This window comes from Macaca thibetana, chromosome 16 (genome assembly GCF_024542745.1).
Source record: "Macaca thibetana thibetana isolate TM-01 chromosome 16, ASM2454274v1, whole genome shotgun sequence".
In the NCBI taxonomy this organism is placed as follows: Eukaryota; Metazoa; Chordata; class Mammalia; order Primates; family Cercopithecidae; genus Macaca; species Macaca thibetana.
Window position 1 is genome coordinate 62934544 of NC_065593.1, and position 23829 is coordinate 62958372.

General features: G+C 45.2%; 5 protein-coding genes, 1 long non-coding RNA gene and 1 other non-coding gene across 32 annotated transcripts in view; 4 read left to right on the forward strand and 3 right to left on the reverse strand.

The window, feature by feature from the left end:
• MFSD11 (major facilitator superfamily domain containing 11) overlaps positions 1 to 21266 on the reverse strand; it is a 56529-nt gene extending 35263 nt beyond the window's left edge. For 4 of the 10 annotated variants that reach the window (XM_050764352.1, XM_050764351.1, XM_050764354.1 and 1 more), the window contains exons 1-8: positions 19387 to 19830; positions 18820 to 18875; positions 17080 to 17187; positions 16091 to 16170; positions 15866 to 15962; positions 14385 to 14443; positions 13372 to 13516; positions 2776 to 2816 (exon numbers count right to left, since the gene is read on the reverse strand). In XM_050764352.1, coding sequence (XP_050620309.1) covers positions 2776 to 2816; positions 13372 to 13516; positions 14385 to 14443; positions 15866 to 15962; positions 16091 to 16170; positions 17080 to 17187; positions 18820 to 18875; positions 19387 to 19482 — 682 coding nt within the window. In that variant the 5' untranslated portion in view covers positions 19483 to 19830. Of the gene's footprint in view, positions 1 to 2775; positions 2817 to 13371; positions 13517 to 14384; positions 14444 to 15865; positions 15963 to 16090; positions 16171 to 17079; positions 17188 to 18819; positions 18876 to 19386; positions 20155 to 20739 lie in introns of those variants that run through there. The other 6 variants (XM_050764349.1, XM_050764345.1, XM_050764348.1 and 3 more) reach the window with 6 other exon arrangements.
• The window catches only part of MXRA7 (matrix remodeling associated 7), a 1130960-nt gene that overhangs the window by 1046203 nt on the left and 60928 nt on the right, over positions 1 to 23829 (forward strand). The gene's annotated exons all lie outside the window — the stretch shown is intronic.
• The window catches only part of JMJD6 (jumonji domain containing 6, arginine demethylase and lysine hydroxylase), a 1042475-nt gene that overhangs the window by 996478 nt on the left and 22168 nt on the right, over positions 1 to 23829 (forward strand). The window lies entirely within an intron of this gene.
• Positions 1 to 23829, forward strand: part of CYGB (cytoglobin) — a 326406-nt gene that overhangs the window by 96206 nt on the left and 206371 nt on the right. The window lies entirely within an intron of this gene.
• LOC126940113 (U6 spliceosomal RNA) lies at positions 3822 to 3925 on the reverse strand. The gene has a single exon (XR_007720624.1). It is a non-coding gene; the product is annotated as a U6 spliceosomal RNA (small nuclear RNA).
• Positions 7748 to 11207, reverse strand: LOC126939292 (uncharacterized). Its single transcript, XR_007720332.1, has 2 exons — positions 8404 to 11207; positions 7748 to 8087 (listed from the first exon to the last, which is right to left on the reverse strand). It is a non-coding gene; the product is annotated as an uncharacterized LOC126939292 (long non-coding RNA).
• Positions 20506 to 23734, forward strand: SRSF2 (serine and arginine rich splicing factor 2). 5 transcript variants are annotated; one of them, XR_007720316.1, is made up of 5 exons: positions 20506 to 21032; positions 21367 to 21677; positions 21956 to 22059; positions 22688 to 22789; positions 23288 to 23734. XR_007720316.1 is itself a non-coding variant. In XM_050764445.1 (3 exons), the coding sequence occupies exons 1-2, from the start codon at positions 20671 to 20673 to the stop codon at positions 21668 to 21670; spliced, it is 666 nt and encodes a 221-aa protein (XP_050620402.1). In that variant the 5' UTR covers positions 20506 to 20670; the 3' UTR covers positions 21671 to 21677; positions 22688 to 23734. The 5 variants fall into 5 exon arrangements, 1 of the variants encoding a protein (XP_050620402.1); XR_007720315.1 differs by having other exon boundaries at positions 21956 to 22789; XR_007720314.1 differs by having other exon boundaries at positions 22688 to 23734.

The following is a 23829-nucleotide window of genomic DNA, read 5'->3' on the forward strand; positions in this document are numbered from 1 at the left end:
TAATGGGTATTTTTTTTTTTTTTTTTTTTTTTCCCGAGATGGAGTCTCACTCTGTCACCCAGGGTGGAGCGCAGCGGCACAATCTCGACTTACTGCAACCTCTGCCTCTCAGGCTCAAGCGATTCTCTAGCCTCAGCCTCCTGAGTAGCTGGGATTACAGGCACCCGCCACCATGCCTGGCTATTTTTGTATTTTCAGTAGAGACGGGGTTTCACCATGCTGGCCAGGCTGGTCTCGAATGTTGGACCTCAAGTGATCCTCCCACCTCAGCCTCCCAAAGTGATGGGATTACAGGCATGAGCCACTGCACCCAGCCTAATAATGGGTATTCTAACAGACAAGTTTCTAGGCCTGCAAAGATGAAAGCCAAACTTTTGACAGTGATTGACCTCGTATCTTGCTAAGGGAGTCAGAGTACAGTCCTTTTAATTATAATGTGTGACTCAATTTATAATTATAAATGTATTCCCGAGCTGGGTGTGGTGGCTCATGCCTATAATCCCAGCACTCTGGGAGGCCGAGGCGGGCGGATCACTTGAGGTCAGGAGTTTGAGACCAGCTGGCCAAAATGGAGAAACACTGTCTCTACTAACAAATACAAAACTTAGCTGGGCGTCGTGGCATGTGCCTATAGTCCCAGCTACTTGGGAGGTTGAGGCAGGAGAATCACTTGAACCCAGGAGGCAGAGGTTGCAGTGAGCCAAGATCATGCCAGTGCACTCCAGCCTGGGCAACAGAGCATGACTCTGTCTCAAAAAAAAAAAAAAAAAAAAAGGCAGGGTGCAGTGGCTCATGCCTGTAATCCCAGCAATTTGGGAGGCTGAGGCAGGTGGATCATCTGAGGTCGGGAGTTCAAGACCAGCCTGACCAACACGGAGAAACCCCATCTCTACTAAAAGTACAAAAATTAGCCAGGTGTGGTGGCACATGCCTGTAATCCCAGCTACTTGGGAGGCTGAGGCAGGAGAATCGCTTGAAGCCAGGAGGTGGAGGTTGCGGTGAGCCAAGATCACACCATTGCACTCCAGCCTGGGCAACAAGAGCAAAACTTCATCTTAAAAAAAAATATATATATATATATACACACACACACACACACACACACACACACGTACATATACATACATATACACATACATACATACATATATATAAAAAACTATGAATATATTCCTGAAACAATATACTATGTATAGAAGGCTCAGACTCTCATGCCCATAGACCCTTTCTAAAAAAAGAAGCTACAGGCATTCCTGGCCAAGAGTTAACATGCTTTGTGTCATCTGAGCCAGGCCATGGCTGATTAGATCAACAATTTGCACTTCAGCCCAAGGCAACCTAGAAACTAATCATAAGTGCTCAAGGGCCATAAGGGCCATATGTCATTAAGATCCTGTGGCCTACAATAGGCTTAATGAATACACATGGCCCCAAAAGGCTGCTCCCTTCTTGAGAATAACTGCCCCAGTCAGATTCCCTCTCCTGGGAAGACAAAGAAGCTGAGAAAGCCATAGGCAGAAGCAAAATGGACTCACTGGAAGTTTCTGAAGGAAATTATGAGAATCTGGCTCAAATCCCAACTCAGCCACCTACTAACTGGTTGACCTTGGGTAAATTATTTAATTTTTTCTTTTTTTTTTTTTGAGACAGTCTCACAGCTGCCCAGGCTGGAGTGCAGTGGCGTGATCTCAGCTCAGGGCAACCTCCGCTTCCTGGGTTCAGGCGATTCTCTTGCCTCAGTCTCCTGAATAGCTGGGACCACAGGCGTACGCCACCACACCTGACTAATTTTGTATTTTTAGTAGAGACAGGGTTTCGCCATGTTGGCCAGGCTGGTCTTGAACTCCTGACCTCAAGTGATCCACCCACCATGGCCTCCCAAAGTGCTGGGATTACAGGTGTGAGCTACTGTGCCTGGCCCCTAAATTACTTAATTTCTCTAAGCCTCAGTTTTCTGTTCTGTTAAACTGAGCCAATGATAGGTGTGTATTATATAATATATAACAGAATTGTGAAAATCACATAGAGTAAAAAACAAAGAATTCAGCAGAGTCTTTGGCCAGGAAGACTTCTCAATGCATGAACATGATTATTCGTACTACCTTCCGGGTCACTGGAGCTACTGCTTCGCTCCAACTAGCAAGCAATCTGCCTTTTTGTTGTTGTTTGTTTGTTTTTTGAGATGGAGTCTCCCTCTGTCACCCAGGCTGAAGTACAGTGGGGCAATCTCGGCTCAGTACAACCTCCACCTCCCAGGTTCAAGCGATTCTCCTGCCTCAGCCTCCTGAGTATCTGGGACTACAGGTGCACCCCACCATGCCCGGCTAATTTTTTACATTTTTAGTAGAGAAGGAGTTTCGCCATGTTGGCCAGACTGGTCTCGAACTCCTGACCTCAAGTGATCCGCCTGCCTTGGACTCCCAAAGTGCTGAGATAACAGGTGTGAGTCACTGCGCCCAGCCACAATCTGCTCTTAATTACCCTGCAAAAATCCCAGGAGATGCTTAACTCCAGGGAGAACCTGAGTGCTGTGCAGCCTCTTTCCACTTCCCTCACACACCTGGGCAGGTGGGCAGTCATACCATCATCCATCCCTCACAGCCCCCATGTTAGAGAGATGTTGATAAGGAAGATTAATATATTTCAGAGCAGCATACCTGGAAAAATGCAAACCCTGGGGTGTCATCAATCCAAAGTTACCAGGGAAATGGGGAAAGGCAAATGCGGAAGTTGTTCCTGAACAGTTCTTGCATTTCGGATACAGAAAATACTTACTAAAAGCATCTACCGCCTTTGTCAGATTGTTCTGGGCAGACCTGAGAAAATAAAATTTAAAAAAGTTTTTTCTTTTTGAAAATAAAACAACAAAAATACAATCACATTTTCATTTGTTTGTAAAAGCCCTGTCCTCTACCAGGTCTGAGATGCATTTCCAGTGACCTGAATGCTCCTTGCCCCAGGGTGTCCCTCATGGCCACGCCCTCGTTCCAGGTGTTTAAAGTCCCACCTGGGCACCTTTCTGTTAACTATGGAAGATGATTCTTTCAGATTACACTTACTGTACATGTTTATGCACGTCTTTCTCAGAAATCATACTTCAAGCAGTACAGAAATACTTTCTATTCTCTTACTTCCATTTTCTTTCTTTTTTTTTTTTTTTTGAGACAGGGTCGCACTCCGTCTCCCAGGCTGGAGGGCTGTGATGCAATCTCAGCTCACTGCAACCCCCACCTCACAGGCTCAGGTGATCCTCCCGCCATCGATCCTCCCACCTCAGCCTCCTGAGTAGCTGGGATTACAGGTGGGTCCCACCACACCCAGCTAATTTTTTGTAGTTTTGGTAGAGATGGGGTCTCACCATGTTGCCCAGGCTGGTCTTGAACTTCTGAGTTCAAGAGACCCACCTGCCTCAGCATCCTAAAGTGCTGGGATTACAGGCGTGAGCCACCACACCCGACCTATCCTGTTACCTTCAAACTGTGAAAATATCTGTGAGTATTCAATTTTCCATTGCCCTTACTATGAAAAATAAGTTCTTTGGCATTAAAACCCGTCAGAGACTTTTGTTATTTTCTGCATTCTGAGAGGTGGTTGCTTTGGATGTGGTATCATGAAGGCTTTCTTGAAGTTAGCTTTCATTCATCTCCTTGCTGCTATGACTGGGGATCGAGAACCAAGAGGCTTTGACAGGTACTGTACTCTCAATTGGCTTCACATCAAAATTCAAGCACTGACAGGTGACGACTGCTATGTGCTTTTTGATGAAGCATTTTTGGGAACTGGATGTCCTATAACCAACGTGTGTCAAGATTTTTTTTTTTTAAAATATGGAACACTTCACGAATTTGCACGTCATCCTTGTGCAGGGGCCATGCTAATCTCTGTATTGTTCCAATTTTAGTATTTGTGCTGCCAAAGTGACCACAAAATTTTTATATGTTATATGTTTCTATACCAAGAGTGGCATCAAATCTCAGCTTTTAAAAGGGAAGGTTATTTTAAAATCTATACTAATATTTACCTCAGGAACATTACCAAGGCAAGGATTCATGCCTATCTCCTGTCCTGCTGAGAGAGGTGGGTCTTCACTGTAATCTGCAATTTCATTTATCCATACAAGGCAGGCCAAATCACAGACTTGGGCAGGGCTCAGTGGCTCACGCCTGGAATCCCACCACTTTGGGAGGCCAAGGCGGGCTGATCGCTTGAGGTCAGGAGTTTCAGATCAGCCTGGCCAAAATTGCAAAACCCTATCTCTACTAAAAATACAAAAAAATTTAGCAGGGTGTGGTGGTGCACCCCTGTAATCCCAGCTACTCAGGAGGCTGAGACATGAGAATCACTTGAACCCAGGAGGCGGAGGTTGCAGTGAACCGAGATCATGCCACTGCACTCCAGCGTGGGCAACAGAACAAGACTCCATCTCAAAACAAAAAAAAAAAATCCCTGACTTTTCCAGTTTACCAAGACTACTGCCAAAACACTACTGTGTGCTTGAAATCACGCTCCAAAGCTTAAAACGCATTTTTCTTATTCATCCACCAAGATTGATGAAGTCAAGGAAGTGCCTAACATTAGATCATGTACATCCTATGCCTCATTTTCTCTTCAATGGGAAATGCAAGTGGGTTATATAAGGTGATATACAGAACAACTGCAGCTGTCTGAGGACTGAGCAACAACATGCCTAAGCTATAATACTGAGGATGGCAGAGTTCTTATTGATACCATTATCAATTTCATTAATCTGCAATGTTCATAAAGCAGACATTTCCTTCTATGAGTCCTTTGGAGAAATAAGTTTTTAATTATACTAGAATCATATTCAATAACACTCTTCAAAACCATGAATGCCCTCCTTGTGTCATGGCTGGGATGCACAATGATCTACTGGTTGAAACAAGGGCTTTCAGAGGCCTGGCTTTACCACTAATTAGTTGTGTGATTTTAGACAAGACAAGTGACTTCATTTCTCCAAGTATTATTTCCTCATTCATCAAATAGGGATGCTACGACTTACCTGTGAGAATTAAATAAGATGATGCAAGTTAAATATAATTAATAAGATTACAAGAAAGTTTTTAAAAATATTTTTTCCTTAAATTTTTTTTTTTTTTTTTTTTTTTTTGAGACAGAGTCTTGCTCCGTCGCCCAGGCTGGAGTGCGGTGGCGTGATCTCAGCTCACTGCAAGCTCCGCCTCCTGGGTTCATGCCATTCTCCTGCCTCAGCCTCCCCAGCATCTGGGACTACAGGCGCCCGCCATCACGCCCGGCTACTTTTTTTGTATTTTTAGTAGAGACAGGGTTTCACCGTGTTAGCCAGGATGGTCTTGATCTCCTGACCTTGTGATCCGCCCGCCTCGGCCTCCCAAAGTGCTGGGATTACAGGCGTGAGCCACCGTGCCCGGCCTCCTTAAATTTTTAAAGATTTTCCTTTTTTTTTTTTTGAGACCGAGTCTTGCTCTGTCATCCAGGCTGGAATGCTGGAATGCACTGGCACAATCATGGCTCAATGTAGCCTTGACCTCCTGGGCTCAAGTGATCCTTCTGCCTCAGCCTCCCGAGTAACTGGGACTACAGGCATGCATTACCATGCCTGGCTAATTTTTAAATTTTTGCAGAGATAGCGCTCCACGAGGTTGCCAGGCTGCTCTGGAACTCTGGGCTCAGTGATCCTCTGACTTCAGCCTCCCAAAGTGTTGGGATTACAGGCGTGAACCACCACACCCCGCCTAGAAACTTTTTTTTTTTTTTTTGAGATGGAGTCTCCCTCTGTCGCCCAGGCTGGAGTGCAGTGGCGTGATCTCAGCTCACTGCAACCTCCACCTCAGGTTCATGACATTCTCCTGCCTCAGCCTCCCAAGTAGCTAGGACTACAGGTGCCCACCACCACGCCTGGCTAATTTTTTTTGTATTTTTAGTAGAGACGGGGTTTCATCATGTTAGCCAGGATGGTCTCGATCTCCTGACCTCATGATCTGCCTGCCTAAGCCTCCCAAAGTGCTGGGATTACAGCCATGAATCAATGTGCCCAGCCAAAAGATTTTTAAAAGATTACATTTCTCACCTGTAATCTCAGCACTCTGGGAGGCCAAGGCGGGTGGATCACTTGAGGTAAGGAGTTTGAGACCAGCCTGGCCAACATGGTGAAACCCCATCTCTACTAAAAATACAGAAATTAGCCAGGCGTGGCAGGCATCTGTAATCCCAGCTACCTGGGAGGCTGAGGCAGGAGAATCACTTGAACATGAGAGGTGGAGGTTGCAGAGAGCCAAGATCGTGCCACTGCACTCCAGCCTGTGTGACAGAGCAAGACTCTGTATCAAAAAAAAAAAAAAAGATTACATTTCCTATTCTAACAGTCAAGTCTACTCCTGTATCTCTAAATGGCATTTTTACCAAAAAAATGAATGCAAAGGAGATCTCGTTAACTTAAGAAATAAAAGGAATCTAATGGTGATCCAATTAAGTTAAAAAATTACTAACGCACCGCCGGGCACGGTGGCTTATGCCTGTAATCCCAGCACTTTGGGAGGCCGAGGCAGGTGGATCACGAGGTCAGGAGATCGAGGCCATCCTGGCTAACATGGTGAAGGCATGTAGTAGGCACCTGTAGTCCCAGCTACTTGGGAGGCTGAGGCAGGAGAATGGCGTGAACCTGGAAGGTGGAGTTTGCAGTGAGCCGAGTTCGCGCCACTGCACTCCAGCCTGGGTGACAGAGTGAGACTCCATCTCAAAAAAAAAAAAAAAAAAATTACTAACACACAAAAAAATGGTATGCTCTAACCAGCAAGAAAACTTGTTTCCTCATCATAAAACTCACGCCTTCCCTGGAAGCAAATACTATTTAGATGACATTAATTGGTAGTACCCTCATTTTACACTTGGATAGGATTCCATGTAGGATTCTAATATTTTACCCTTCAGGCCCCAATTAACTGATTTATACTCTACAGACCACTAAAATACAATAATTCAGCTGCAAGTCACTTCCAATGTAATTCAGTGAGTTGTTTACCATTTAAGTTAGATCACTGTCAGTCCTCTCTCAAACCCTCCAATGGCTTACCATCCCACTCCAGGTAAAAGCCACACCTGGCTCACCTCTTTCAGGCCCTGGCTTAAATGTTCCTTTCTCAGCCTTCCCAGCTCTATAACTGCAACAACTCCCCTTCCACCCCCTACTCTCATATTTCTCTATTACTTCTCTGCTTTTGGTTTTTGGTTTTTTTTTGAGATGGAGTCTTGCTCTGTCACCCAGGCTAGAGTGCTGTGGCACAATCTTGGCTCACTGCAACCTCTGACTCCCTGGTTCAAGCGATTCTCCTACCTCAGCCTCCTGAGTAGCTGGGATTACAGACACATGCCACCACACCCAGCTAATTTTTGTATTTTTAGTAGAGATGGAGTTTCACCACGTTGGCCAGAATGGTCTCAATCTCCTGACCTCATGATCTGCCCGCCTCGGCCTCCCAAAGTGCTGGACTTACAGGCGTAAGCCACCGTGCCCAGCCTGCTTTATTTTTTTTATTTAAAGAAGCAGATGGAGATCAGCTACAGCATACATTGTTCCTTCTTTTTTTTTTTTTTTTTTTTTTTTTAGGCAGGGTCTCCCCCCGTCACCCAGGCTGGAGCGCGGTGGTATGATCATCTCGGCTCACTGCAACCTCCGCCTCCTGGGCTTATGTGATTCTCCCACCTCAGTCTCTCAAGTAGCTGGGAGAACAGATATGTGCCACCATGCCTGATTAATTTTTGTTTTTTTTTTTTTTTGGTAGAGATGGTGTTTCACCATGTTGCTCAGGCTAATCTCAAATTCCTGGGCTCAAGCAATCCGTCCGTCTCGGCCTCCCAAAGTGCTATGATTTTTATTACCTGGAACAGGAACCACAGGACAAGCGTGGGCCATCGCATCCTTCCTGTGGCTCCTTTTTGGGGTAATAAAAGTATTCAAAAAATATTCTAAAATTGGTTTCAATGATGGATGCACAACTCTGTGAATATACTAAAAAGCACTGAAGTGTATACTTTAGATGGGTGAATTATACAGTATATGAGTTATATCTCAATAAAGCTATTTTTAAAACCTGCCTGTTTCGGCCGGGCGCGGTGGCTCAAGCCTGTAATCCCAGCACTTTGGGAGGCCGAGACGGGCGGATCACGAGGTCAGGAGATCGAGACCATCCTGGCTAACACGGTGAAACCCCGTCTCTACTAAAAATACAAAAAAAACTTAGCCGGGCGAGGTGGCGGGCGCCTGTAGTCCCAGCTACTAGGGAGGCTGAGGCAGGAGAATGGCGTAAACCCGGGAGGCGGAGCTTGCGGTGAGCTGAGATCCGGCCACTGCACTCCAGCCTGGGTGACAGAGCGAGACTCCGTCTCAAAAAAAAAAAAAAAAAAAACCTGCCTGTTTCTTTTCTCTCTGTCACCAACTAGAAAGTAAGCTCCATGAATGCATAAACTTCTGTTTTGTTTAGCACAATGCTTTGAATATCAGAGAACCTCAAATATAGGGAAAGGAAGAAAAGAAGGGAGAGAGGGAAGGGAAAGAAAGGATGAATGGAGGAAGGTAAGAAATGAAAGGATGGAGGGAGGAAAGAAGAGACGAAGAGAGGAAGGAAAGAATACAGGGAGGGAGGGGAGAAGGAGGATAGAGGTAACTGCCAATGAAGAAACACCTAGAGATCACCCAGCTAACAGGTCCTCAGAGATGTAAATTATGCACTTGAGACAGACGACAGTTTTTCTTTTCTTTTTTTTTTTTAAAGACAGGGTCTTGCTCTGTTGCCCAGGCTGGAGTGCAGCGGCGTCATCACAGCTCACTGAAGCCCTGAATCCCTTTGCTGAAGCTTCCCCCTACTCAGCCTCTCAAGTAGCTGGGACTACAGGCATGTACCACCACACCTGGCTCTTTTTTTTTTTAAGTAGAGACTAGGTCTTGCTGTGTTGCCCAGGCTGATTTCAACCCCCAGGGCTCAAGCAATAGTCTTGCCTCAGCCTCCCAGGGTGCTGGGATTACAGGCAGGAGCCACTGTGCCCAGCCAGAAGACAGACAGCTGTCTCTTTGGAGCTCTTCAAATCTTTCAAGTCTTCAAATCTTTTCCTGTGAGGCCTTTAGGTGGGAACCTTTAAAAGAGAATTCTACTTATACCCTCAACAGCTTCTAATCACACTAAGAAGAAAATGCAAACCTCCTTATCTTGGCTTACATAATCCGACTCTGCCTACTGCTTCCACTTTTTCCTTCTTGGAGCCCAGAGCCCACCACACCCTTCCCACTGCCTGGCTCTGGCAAAGGCCACCCGCTGACCTTCATGTCTCACCAGGCAGGTCTCCGGGAGCTATCCCACTCTCTACCCTCCTCCTCTCCATTCTTCCCCCCTTCCCTCCACTCTCCCCCTCTTTCACAGTCTTCCTAACGCTCACTTTGCTATTTTCTTACATGTGTATTGTCTACCACCCCCTCTAAAATTAAGTCCCATAAGAACAAGGACTTCTCTGTCTTGTTCACGCCTATATCCCTCCGGCATAGAAGAGGGCTGCCACAAGTCTGTGCTATTTGTAGAACAAAGACACGGAAGTTCCAAATTTAGGAGACGATTCAGGAAGAGAGAATGCTACAAAGGCTGAGCAGTATTTCTAGAAGAGCACCTGCTCACAGTTACAGAACCCCTCACCCACCTCCCCAACTTGGCAGTTCCTTGAAAACAGGGATGGGCAGCATTTATCCTCTAGGACCAACACCAAACATGTGCTGACTGAATGGGGGGTCAGTTTTTGTTGAATTTGTGATATTCATCTTCACAGACTCCTTCTCTAATAACTACTGGTGTGTGCTTTAAAACAAAATGTTTTGCCAGGCACGGTGGCTCACTCCTGTAATTCCAGCACTTTGGGAGGCCAAGGCGGGTGGATCACGAGGTCAGGAGTTCGAGACCAGCCTGGCCAACATAGTGAAGCCCCATCTCTACTAAAAATACAAAAATTAGCCAGGTGTGGTGGCATGCGCCTGTAGTCCCAGCTACTCGGGAGGCTGAGGCGGGAGAAACGCTTGAACCTGGGAGGCAGAGGTTGCAGTGAGCCAAGACCACACCACTGCACTCCAGTCTGGAAGACAGAGTGAGACTCCATCTCAAAAAAAAAAAAAAGTTTCACCATGTTGCCCAGTCTGGTCTCAAACTCCTAAGCCCAAACAATCCACCTGCTTCGGCCTCCCAAAGTGCTCGAATTACAGGCGTGAGTGACTGTACCCAGCCCCAGGCACAGATGTTCTTAATGTGACCTACCCAGAATGATGACTACTTCTCAAAAGGTTTACAATTTACTTTGCTTAGATCTGAAGAATCATTATCTATGGCAGCTATATCCTCAAGAAATGTAATTCTTAAATAATAAGACTTGAAAGTTGAAATTAGCCAGGCATGGTGGCACACGCCTGTAATCCCAGTTACTGAGGAAGCTGAGGCAGAAGACTCTCTTGAACCTGGGAGGCAGAGGTTGCAGTGAGCCGAGATCCCGCCACTGCACTACAGCCTGGGTGACAGAGCAAGACTTTGTCTCAAAAAAGCAAAAGCTGAAATTACTCCTTGATCCAGGGGCTGCAGAACAAATGTTGTTAGAAGGCACGAAAACAACATTCATCTGCTTGTACACCTCCAACAAAGCACTTGGCTGATCAGGTACATCGTCAATAAGCAGTAATATTTTGAGAAGAATCTTCTCTTCTGAGCAGTAGGTCTCAACAGTGGGCTTAAAATAGTCAATGAGCCATGCCGTAAACAAATGTGCTATCATCCAGGCTTTGTCATTCCATTTCTAGGGTCCAGGCAGATTTAGCATGATTCTTGAGGGCCATAGGGTTTCTGGAATGGTAAATGAGCACTGGCTTCCACTTCAAGTCATTAGCTGTGTTAGCCAATAACAAGAGTCGGCCTGTTCTTTGAAGGTTTAAAGCCAGGCATTAACTTCTCTCTAGCTATAAAATTCCTAGATGGCATCTTCTAATGTAAGACTGTTTGGTCTACATCGAAAACCTGTTGTTCAGTGCAGCTACCTTTGTCAATTATAATAATCAGATCTTCTGGATAACTTGCTGCAGCTTCTCCATCAGCACTTGCTGTTTCACTTGCACTTTGATGTCATGGAGATGTTTTCTTTCCTTGATCCTCACGAACCAACCTCTGCTAGCTTCACATTTTTCCTCTAAAGATTCCCATGGCCGGGCGCAGTGGCTCAAGGCCGGGCGCGGTGGCTCAAGCCTGTAATCCCAGCACTTTGGAAGGCCGAGGCGGGCGGATCACAAGCTCAGGAGATCGAGACCACAGTGAAACCCCGTCTCTACTAAAAATACAAAAAATTGGCCGGGCGCGGTGGCGGGCGCCTGTAGTCCCAGCTACTCAGGAGGCTGAGGCAGGAGAATGGCGGGAACCCGGGAGGCGGAGCTTGCAGTAAGCCGAGATCGCGCCACTGCACTCCAGCCTGGGCAACAGCGTGAGACTCCATCTCAAAAAAAAAAAAAAAAAAAAAAAATTCCTCACGTCTCTCAGCCTTCACAGAATTGAAGAGAGGGCCTTGCTCTGGATTAGGCTTCAGAGAATGTTGTGGCTGGTTTGATCTTCTATCCAGACCACTAAAACTTTCTCCGTATCAGCAACAAGGCTGTTTCACTTTCTTATCATGAGTGTGTTCCCTGGCGTAGCTCTTTTGAGTCCCTTCAAAAACTTTTCCTTTGCATTCAGAACTTGGCTGTTTGGTACAAGAGGCATAGCTTTCAGCCTATCTCAGCTTTCTTCATGTCTTCCTTGCTAAGCTTAGTCATTTCTTTATTAGTCATTAGCCGGGTGTGGTGGTGCATGCCTGTAATCCCAGCTACTTGGCAGGCTGAGGAAGGAGAATTGCGTGAACCCGGGTGGCAGAGGTTGCAGTGAGCCGAGATCGTGCCACTGCGCTCCAGCCTGGGTGACAGAGCGAGACTCCATCTCAAAAAAAATAAATAAGTAAATAAAGTGAGAGACATGCATCTCTTCCTTTCACTTTAACACATAGAGGCTATTGTAGGGTCATTAACTGGTCTAATTTCAATATTGCTGTGTCTCAGGAGAAGAGGGAGGGAGATGGGGGAATGCCCTGCAGTGGAACAGTCAGAATACACACAACACTGATCAGTTAAGTTCACCACCTTATATGGATCCGGATTGTGGTGCCCCAAAATAATTGCAATAGCAACATCAAAGATTACTGATCACATCTTGTAACAGATGTTATAAGATTATAACAGATGTCATAACGACGAAATGTTTGAAGTATTGTGAGAATTACCAAAATGTAACAGAGAGACACAAAGTGACCACAGGCTGTTGGAAAAGTGGCATGGATAGAAAGACTTGCTCGATGCAGGGTTGCCACAAGCCTTCAATTTGTAAAAAAAAAAAAACCCAGTGTTTGTGAAGCACAGTAAAGAGTAAGAAGGCAGGGCATGGCAACATATCCAGACCAAAGCACTGCCTTGCTTCTGCTTTATGCAAACTTACTGCAAATCTGGAGCATCTAATGCTCCTATGACCGGACAATTTTAGGCCCTTTCTGGATTACAAAGTCAGCATGGGATGCTCAATGCAAAAGTTTTAACAACAGATAAAATGCTGTAAGGCAATCTTAACAATTTATCAATTCACAAAGCAAAACAAGGGTGACAGAGATTAATTTCTCATCTCTCCTTCCTCAAATCTAAATGACACTGCAGATCACTAGCCTGTCATGCTTAAATAGTGTCACCTGCAACTGAAATGTGCTTAGGTAATTTACAATTTTTACAAAACACAGGGTTGTATACTTATTCCCCCATTTGGACTACTCTAGGGAAAACCACCCATGTAAGTTAGTGCAAGAGCCGGATACTATAAGCAAGAGCCTAGCGATAACTAAGGTTCATCTGTGACAACCATCACTGGCCCTGCCACTCACTCATACCACAAGAACAGGAAAACTTTAGAGCTGGATCACAGAAACAGTAACCAAGGTCAACACTGCCTTCTATTTTCTTGCCCATGAAAACATACTGATTGAGTGAGAAAGCTCAGGCCTGGAGACAGGATAGGAATTGCTGCCACTGTCCAGGATCACATACACATCAGTGGCAAGGCCAGGAATAGACTCAAAATTCCCTGTGCACCTTTTCACCACCTCCCTTCCTCTGGTGACCTTTTTTTCCTTCCTCCCTCGCAGCTCCTCCTTTATTTTCTTCCTTTTCTTGCCTGTGGTAACATACAGAGAGTACTGGATATCAGTTAGGGCTAAACAGGTGGGTAATCTCTAGACTAGATCTACTCAAAATCTATTTTAAAATAAAATGGAATGTTCCCAACATCTTACTCGTTGACTTCCATGTCCTGGTCATCAGAAGACTCATCTTCTCCTAGGACATTTTCAGAATCTGGTTTCCGAATGAGAAAGAACAGAACTGTCCCCACAAGGCTAATTACCGTCAGCGCAATAAACACTGTTCTTCGGTCACTCTCTAAGGAGAAAAAAGAAGAAACTAGATAGTATCGACCAAACAATTCCAGAATTAGTATCATGGTACAAGGGTTGCTTATAACTGTCAACACACTTTCTCGTTACATTTTTACTTTAATGCATCAGTAAAAACTTAGGAAAAGGAGATAAATAGGATACCTTCACCTTTGTCTTTCAGTTAGAGAAATACGAATAAGCAAAGAAAAACAGCACAAGAGCTTAATCGCCTTCTTTTAATCAAAGAAGGGTCCAGAGAAAACAACTGAGCATTCAGAAGTCTTCTGAGAACCATATACTCGTGCACAGTATTCTCGTATGCTTGTGCAGAGCATAACCTCCCCTTAGACCCTGAGATGCCACTTAAAGCATAGTCATAACCTATAATCCTAGTTTAATAATAGAAACCAAGCTGGGAGCGGTGGCTCAGGCCTGTAATACCAGCACTTTGGGAGGGTGAGGAGGGCAGATCACCTGAGGTCAGGAGTTTGAGACCAGCCTGACCAACGTGGAAAAACCGTCTCTACTGAAAATACAAAATTAGCTGGGAGTGGTGATGCAGGCCTGTAATCCTAGCCACTTGGGAGGCTGAGGCAGGAGAATTGCTTGAACCCAGGAGGCAGAGGTTGCAGTGAGCCAAGATAGCGCCATTGCACTCCAGCCTGGGTAGCAAGAGTGAAACTCTGTCTTAAAAATAATAATAATGAATAATATAAACCAAGGAAAAGGCTTACTAAAAGCTAAAATCTGCAAGAACTTGAGGTGTCAGGGTTCATGAGAACAATGCTTGAATAAAGCAATAATGGGTATTTCTGTATAACTCTTATTATGCTTTGAACATATCTGAATAAAGCAATGTGGATAAAACAAACCTGATATCTGAGTTTTCCCTTGCCAGGCAAAATATATGTAGAGATTTCCAAAGAACAAGCTGGGGGAAGAAAAGGGAGGATAGGATGTTGGGAAATTATTTTAATATTTATGGTTTTTTAAAAATAATTATTCCCATTATTTGTTGTAAGAGAGGGAGAGACAAAGACATCATTTTTAAAGTATCTACCTGTCCTGGATCATTTAAAAGTATCAACTTCATCTGGACTCTGATAAACTTAATTGCCCCAGATGGAATTCAGACTCCTTCCATGTGACAGTAACCTGATTCAGAGGCACCCTTCAAAGAAGAATTGACTCACTTTGAAACATGTGATTTACTGCAACTCTGGAAATGAGTCCCTGGAAATAAGCTTAAGCTAAATTTTAAAGAATCTGTTTCCAAAAATCCATGATTTAGTTATCTGCATCTAATCAGATACTTTCTTTAGCATACTTTCCTGAAGAATCATTCACTTACACACTAGTTTCTTAATATATAACCGTTTAAAATGTAACATTTGCATTTGTTAAGCCTTGTCAAGGCCAAAATTTTAGGCACGGTTCATGAGGGTAATTCCTCAGGAGAGATTCCAGAAATCCAACAGTCAAGAGCAGAATAGCCATTTTGCTTTCTTCTTAAGAAAACATTAAGGCCAAACGTGGTGGTTCACGCCTGTAATCCCAACACTTTGGGAGCCCAAGGCGGGCGGATTACAAGGTCAGGAGTTCGAGACCAGCCCGGCCAACATAGTGAAACCCCGTCTCTACTAAAAACACACAAAAAAAATTAGCCGGGTGTGGTGGCGGGCACCTATAATCCCAGCTACTCAGGAGGCTAAGGCAGGAGAATTGCTTGAGCCTGGGACGCAGAGGTTGCAGTGAGCCGAGATCACACCATTGCACTCCAGCCCAGGTGACAGTGTCAGACACCGTCTCATTAAAAAAAAAAAAAAAAAAAAAAATGGGCCGGGCACGGTGGCTCAAGCCTGTAATCCCAGCACTTTGGGAGGCCGAGATGGGCAGATCACGAGGTCAGGAGATCAAGACCATCCTGGCTAACATGGTGAAACCCCGTCTCTACTAAAAAACACAAAAAACTAGCCAGGCGAGGTGGCGGGCGCCTGTAGTCCCAGCTACTCGGGAGGCTGAGGCAGGAGAATGTCGTAAACCCGGGCGGCGGAGCTTGCAGTGAGCTGAGATCTGGCCACTGCACTCCAGCCTGGGCGACAGATCGAGACTCCGTCTCAAAAAAAAATTTTAGTATGCTATATTCAGTATTGGTATAAATAATCCTGAGTAGCTAGTGAGCCAGCATACTCAGCCATCATTACAAGCAATTCTATAAAATTGGAATCATGTCACATTTAGCTAGAACTTAAGTCACGTAACATGGAAGATCCAAATTGTCAAAGACCTAAAAAATGGTATGACAAAAAAAAAAAGAAAGAAAGGAAAGACTGAACTTCAAAAGGGGAATTACCTAGACTGCAGAAGTGCCCAGAAAATTCCACTGTTTCTCCCAATGGTGTGCTCATCCGAATTTATTGTCAGGCAGTTTCCTTGTGCTGTCCAAAGCACTAAAATTCAACCCAAAAGTTTATCAAGAGAAAGAAATTCACTTAGAGTTACATACTAAACACATAAATAATACCCTTAGATAGGCCCCAGAAAAGAAAGCAGGTAAGTTAAAAATCAAAATGCTTACCAGCAGCAGCAATTCCAATGAAAACAGAGGCTGTGTAGAAGGACCATGGGAAAGGCTGGATAAAAACGGCAATGTACATGCTAAAATATAACAGGTCAAGGTATTATAGTCAAACGATACCTGAAATAGAGTGCCAATTATGCCTTCTAGGAATCAGTTCTGACATTCTCTTCTTTTAAAACTCAACCTATAAAGGATCGCTCCAGTTTTGAAAAATGGAACACAATCAAGTTTCTCATTTCTTATTTAATTAATTTTTTTGAGACAGGGTCTCACTCTATTGCCTAGGCTGGAGTGCAGGGGCACCATCACAGCTCACTGCAACCTCCACCTCCTGGGCTCAAGTCATCCTCCCACCTCAGCCTCAAAAGTAGCTGGGACTACAGGCATGTGCCACCACACCCGGCTAATTTTTTTTTATTTTGGTAGAGACGGGGGTTTCACCATGTTGCCCAGGCTGGTCTCGAACTCCTGGACTCAAGTGATCCTTGGCTCAAGCAATACCTTGGCCTCCCAAAGTGTTGGGATTTACAGGTGGGAGCCACTGTGCCTGGCCCATAATTTATTATTTCAAATTTGTAAAATCAGACATTTTGCAGGTTTGCAGTGTTCTTTGCCAAGAGCTTAGCACATCATGGAACTATAGTTCTAGAGTTCAGAGAAACATTTAGTTATTTCATTTGAATCCCCACTTATTTTCAGTCAACTGACAGAAAATAAGATTATTTCATAGACGGTTCTTTTCAACCCTCATAGAAAGAGACTTTTGGATACTATTTTTATTAACAGTGAAACAAAAGCAGATATAGATACATCCTATCACATTAGAATATGATATCCCTCAGCAACAAGTGCTGAGCCAAAATTCCTAAAACACCACTTATATTTTATTCAGTCCAAGTCTATAAATTACTGTGAAAAGTTTACTATCTACTTGAAAGATCCTGAAAAGTGTTCTAATTAAATAAGTGCAAGATTACACTACTCACCTGTAAAATAAACCACTGGCAAACATAGAGAGTTGAGGTCCTACAATGGCAACCACTGACGGTGTAATCAAATTTGAAGCAGAGAACACTCCATAGATAATAGCCATGCTGCACATATAATACACAAATCGAAAAAAAAAAAAAAGAACAAAGCCCTTGTACACTGTGTCACTTTTTAAAATCCATCTGAGTTTACAGATTTTACAATAAACACTCATATTCTTTAGTCAGAATTTATGATAGTCATATCATTAAATTCAATACCATATAAAAGTTTTCATTTGTACAAAATATTGAAGCCCCCCAACTGTGCCTTGGGATCAGTTTGCCTACAACAATACATTTTTTACATACTGGTAAGTCATAGTAATAGGAACTGTGCCAAGTACCTTATACATATTTTCTCTTTTAATCCTAGCAGCACTACAAAGAAGATATTGTTATTATCCTCATGTTAAAGAACAGAAAAAGGAAATACAGTGGGGTTAAGTAATTTGTCAAAAGTCCAGCTCGGTGGCTGGTGAATATCCAGCCAGGATTGCACGATTCCAGAGGCCCTAGTCCACCAATCTACCCTACAAACTTAGCCTAGAACTCCTGGCAGCTTCATGACATTTCTCTGCTATAAATAACAGCACAGAGTTACAACTTGCTTGAGCCAGAATTTATTTAACTCAACCTAATGGTCTCACTTGAACATTACTCAGTTACTACTGACCCAGCCCTAGTACATACGTCTTGAATGAAGTGTGACTAAAACCATTTCAAAGGCCCTGAATTCATTTACTAGACACTATTCATAAATCCAAAGTAAATTATTCTTTGGTTTTTATGAATCTCTCAAATATCAAATGTGTTTTTGCATTTGTTCTTTAGAACACACATGAAGACAAAGAAGTACAAAAAGCTGTGCTACTAATCACTTAGAAAAACGGACAGTAACATCCCTTCATTCTCAAATATGACATACAAGGCTTAGGATAGGGATAAAGAACCAAGTATAAGTTATGGATTTGTTGGGAGTTGAGGGGGGTGCCATGATCCAATCTCTAACTCTAGAGAAATGAGGAACCTGTTTCTATAGCTCAATGTAGCCATTCCATGGCACGTATTTCAAAACGTGTTCTGCACAACAAATAATATGCAATTTTCATTTGTCAATTAAAAAATCTAATTTTAAAAAAGAAAAACCTGTTTGTGCATATATATCGGTACATATTACATTCCCAGCTCCAATCACAAGGTTCTAGTGACTTATGAAGATCTTTTCATTTTACCCATCTGTAAAATTGGGACTAAACACCTTAACGAAAATCTAAAAGCTCCTGACATACGTATATTAATCGTTATGAAATTACAAAACCAGAAGAACCAAATGTTCAAGAATCACAACATCTTCTGTTCAGGACTAGGAATTCTAATCATGACAATACTAGAGTGCTTATTCAATGCCACGCACTGTGCCCAGAGACGCATTGTCTGAGCTAGGAAATTGGGCTCGTGGAAACACTTGCCTAAGATAACAGTGCAATAAATACCTTGTAAAGTCAGGATTTCAAAACTAGTGTCTAATTCCACAGGAAACCTAAACTCATCAACTTTATTCTCTCAGTCTAGGTACGGAGAAGAGAAAATGCAATCACCACTAATTCAATCGCAATATTCTATTGCTGGTGATTCTGATCAGATTTAAGCAACTACTGTTAAATATAAAACAAAATCAATCATACGGTACAATACCTGGTATATCCACTGCCGTGAAAATCTGTGCTATTTAAACTCCTGATGACAGTTTGCTGTGTGGAAGATAAAACTCATCAACGAAAACGTTTTCCAGTCTCCCTCCCCCACTTCGGAAGTGTGACTCCAAGTACTCAGCAAGAGAATAAAGTAAAAGTTCATAATGTACCTAACACTGAAGTCCATTATGAGAAAAGAAAAAGGACAACATAACTGGAGAAGGCAAACCAATGACAGGGACGGGGGAGGACAACCAGCTGTAACTACGCCTGGGTTTCCTTCCTTAACCATCCAAGTACTAAGGAAGAACTTAATGCAGACAAGAAATAAAATAGGTTAACATCCAAACCCCTAATCAAATCAGATAAACGGTAATGCTTAACTCCCCCATATAAGAGAATGTCTGACACAAGAAATCAAACCTAATCATAACAAATGAGGAAGCCTGGGTGGGAAAAATAAAAGATGCAATTAAAGCGCGCTATTAGATATAATTAACGTTTATTATCATTTCTGTAATGCATTATGATGGGCACTTCAAAGGAGGGAGGACAGATTCCAACTCACCGCCACATTTCCACAAGTTTGAAAGGCAGTGAACATAAACATAAAGGCAACTCCTAAAATAATGATGTTGAAAAGCTTTTTAGATTCCGGGGACATTTTGGCTCAGCTCTGCCGGAGGCAGCAGCCCAGGGCAGTCAGCTCTCCTCGGGGCGAAGCCACTGACAATCCTGGAGAAAGAAATGAGATGGTGAGCGGAGAAGGCAGATGCAGGAGCCAGGCGGCCAAGCTGTCAACTTCCAGTTCCTGGATCAGAATCCCAGGTTTAAGGCGCAGTTCTCCCCACCGGCAGTTAGAATATTCCTAAGAAGCGATCCGAGTACGGAAGAGCACAACCCCCGGCGAAGCCCCAAGAACGTGGCCGCTCCAGTTTGAGGGGCCCACGAAGGGGATTAAAGGGCCAAGGGCGAGCCCCAGCAGCCGGCGCGGCCCCGCCCTCCCGGCCTCACTCACTGCGGTCAGGCGACCGGGTCACCTGACCGCAGCATCGGCGCCGTCCGCTCGGCCCGCTGGGAAACGTAGTCCCGGATGGCCTGGCATGCGCAGGCGCTCCGCGAGGACTCCCCACCGCCAGGACGCAGAGCCGACTGAGCTCGCGGGCTCTGGCGAAAGGGAATTGGGAAGCAGACCCCGGCGAAGAGTAGTCAGGAGCTGTTGGACGGGGCCGAGAGACGACGTAGCGGAGTCTGAAGGGGCCGGGGTCACAGGGAGAGGCATATGAGGGCAGAAGCACCCTTCTCACAGACGGGGCTGACGGCTGAGCAAAAAAGGGGCGTGAACTTTGAGTATTGGCATGAAAAGAAGGTGGAGCCCAGATGGGGAGCACCTCCTCTTCCTCCTGCCCGAGCGCGGTCGTTCGGCCTCCCAGGCGGAAAAAGCGTTTCGCGGGCTTTCCAACTGCCCGCTAATTCCGCTCCCCCTCCCTCCAGCCGTGACTCCGCGCTTTTTGGCCCGCCCGCCGGGCTGTGCGCAGGCGCTTCGGGTAGGGGCGGGGCGCGCGTCATGGACGTTACGGGGGGGGCACGGCAGGCCAATCAGAGGATTTCATTTCCGGGTGGCGCGGGCGCCATTTTGTGAGGAGCGATATAAACGGGCGCTGGGGCCGGCCACCCGCTCAGTTGTTGCTCAGGTGCGCTCGCTGGCGGAGCTTGTCTGCCCTGTTTTCCTGCAAGGCCTTTCCCAGCGTCCCCACGCGGAAAGCAACTGCCTAAGAGGCGCGGCGTCGCACCGCCCAGAGCTGAGGAAGTCGGCGCCAGTTCGTGGGGCTCCGGGCCGCCAGTCAGAGCCATGAGCTACGGTCGCCCCCCTCCCGATGTGGAGGGTATGACCTCCCTCAAGGTGGACAACCTGACCTACCGCACCTCGCCCGACACGCTGAGGCGCGTCTTCGAGAAGTACGGGCGCGTTGGCGACGTGTACATCCCGCGGGACCGCTACACCAAGGAGTCCCGCGGCTTCGCCTTCGTCCGCTTCCACGACAAGCGGGACGCCGAGGACGCTATGGATGCCATGGACGGAGCCGTGCTGGACGGCCGCGAGCTGCGGGTGCAAATGGCGCGCTACGGCCGCCCCCCGGACTCACACCACAGCCGCCGGGGACCGCCACCCCGCAGGTATGGGGGCGGTGGCTACGGACGCCGGAGCCGCAGGTAAACGGGGCTGAGGGGACCGCGGGAGGCGGGGCGGGGCGCGCGGGAGACCCGGGCGGCCTCACAAAGGTCCGCGGCGAAGCACGTGGTGCGGGCCCGGACGGGGCGGGGGCTGCACGCCGCGTCTCGGACCCTGCGGCCGCCCCGCGAGCTTCCGCCGTCTGCGACCCGGGAGTGGCCGGGGTGTGGGCGGCGCGGGGCGGAGGACCCCGCCTCGCGACTGGGGAAATGGCGTCTGGCGGCGAGATAATGGCGGCCTGGGCGGGAGCGCGCGGGCGGGGCCGGCCCCGCTGCCTGGAATTAACCCCGCTGTGCTTGCTCGTCCCGCCTGCAGCCCTAGGCGGCGTCGCCGCAGCCGATCCCGGAGTCGGAGCCGTTCCAGGTCCCGCAGCCGATCTCGCTACAGCCGCTCGAAGTCTCGGTCCCGCACTCGCTCTCGCTCTCGGTCGACCTCCAAGTCCAGATCCGCGCGAAGGTCCAAGTCCAAGTCCTCCTCGGTCTCCAGATCTCGCTCGCGGTCCAGGTCCCGATCTCGGTCCAGGAGTCCTCCGCCGGTGTCCAAGAGAGAATCCAAATCCAGGTCGCGATCGAAGAGTCCTCCTAAGAGTCCTGAAGAGGAAGGAGCGGTGTCCTCTTAAGAAAATGGTAATGTCTGGGAATCCGAGACACATAACCCTAATTCATAAATGGGATTTGGGGTAGGTCTTTTTGAGCCGTGTTAATGTAAGAATGACTCCTATCGTTAGGAGTGCTGCTCGGAGGTTACTCACCTTTGGGAGTAATACTGAAGAGAGGGGTCTGCAGAAAGGATGTGTATGAAGCTTAGATAATAATGGCTGTTTCATAAACTGTTTGAGACCTATTAATGAAAATGACTATTTCTTGCTGTTTTTATCCAACGTCTGCATTTTCCCCCTTTAAAGCTGCGGTCTCCTGTTTGATAAAAGAATATTGGCCAGTATTGCAGATTTTAACTGATTTGGCTGATCCTCCAGGGACCAGTTTCTGTGGGCGTGTATTGGAGCAGGTTTGTCTTTAAATGTTAAAGATGCACTATCCTCTTAGAGAAACAATCAGTTCAACTATTGTTGTACTGACTGGGACTTCATATTCTAATGGATGTGGCAAACGAATTGCAATAACAAGCAGTGAACATTTGGAACCCCAAAAGAAAGTTACAGGTATTGCACTGGGTGGGGAAAGGATAGTGTGTCTTTAACTCTTAAATTGTTTGGTCCTATTTTTTAAAAAGGAAAGGGCCCTAAGTAGCTCAGATATTAAAGTAGTATTCTCAATTACCAATGTTTCATTTGAAACAATTTATCTTAATGAAATATAGACCAATTCTCTGATTTCGAGTTGTTTTTGTTTGGATACAGCCCTTTTTTTTTTCTTTTTTTTTCTTTTTTTTTTTTTTCCTTCCCCTTACCTTTCTTCACCTTGGTTATTTGGCCAGGAATATGTAAATTCAAACTTGTACATGCTGATGGTAGCCTTTGTGAAATTTTCCTAATTGGGCCTTTAAAAAACATGGCTGGGTGGAACATTTCTGTACCCTACTGGTTTCACCAGAGCCTTAGTAAGTACATGCCTGAAACTGAAACCATGTGCACTTTAATGGAAGGTGAGCTGAACTTCTTTCTTTTCAAACCTAGATGTATCGGCAAGCAGTGTAAACGGAGGACTTGGGGAAAAAGGACCACATACTCAGTCCATCGAAGAAGAGTCCTTGGAACAAGCAACTGGCTATTGAAAAGGTTATTTTGTAACATTTGTCTAACTTTTTACTTGTTTAAGCTTTGCCTCAGTTGGCAAACTTCATTTTATGTGCCATTTTGTTGCTGTTATTCAAATTTCTTGTAATTTAGTGAGGTGAACGACTTCAGATTTCATTATTGGATTTGGATATTTGAGGTAAAATTTCATTTTGTTACATAGTGCTGACTTTTTTTGTTTGAAATTAAACAGATTGGTAACCTAATTTGTGGCCTCCTGACTTTTAAGGAAAACGTGTGCAGCCATTACACACAGCCTAAAGCTGTCGAGAGATTGACTCAGCATTGCCTTCATTCCTTAAAATTAAAAACCTACAAAAGTTGGTGTAAATTTGTATATGTTATTTACCTTCAGATCTAAATGGTAATCTGAACCCAAATTTGTATAAAGACTTTTCAGGTGAAAAGACTTGATTTTTTGAAAGGATTGTTTATCAAACACAATTCTAATCTCTTCTCTTATGTATTTTTGTGCACTAGGCGCAGTTGTGTAGCAGTTGAGTAATGCTGGTTAGCTGTTAAGGTGGCGTGTTGCAGTGCAGAGTGCTTGGCTGTTTCCTGTTTTCTCCCGATTGCTCCTGTGTAAAGATGCCTTGTCGTGCAGAAACAAATGGCTGTCCAGTTTATTAAAATGCCTGACAACTGCACTTCCAGTCACCCGGGCCTTGCATATAAATAACGGAGCATACAGTGAGCACATCTAGCTGATGATAAATACACCTTTTTTCCCTCTTACCCCTAAAAATGGTAAATCTGATCATATCTACATGTATGAACTTAACATGGAAAATGTTAAGGAAGCAAATGGTTGTAACTTTGTAAGTACTTATAACATGGTGTATCTTTTTGCTGATGAATATTCTGTATTATAACCATTGTTTCTGTAGTTTAATTAAAACATTTTCTTGGTGTTAGCTTTTCTCAGAATATGTCCTGGTCTTTTCTTCCCCCATTTATTTGAAGGAACTATGCAATTTTGTGATTGTTGCTGACTGCATAGTATGGAAGTGGAATGTTTAGTG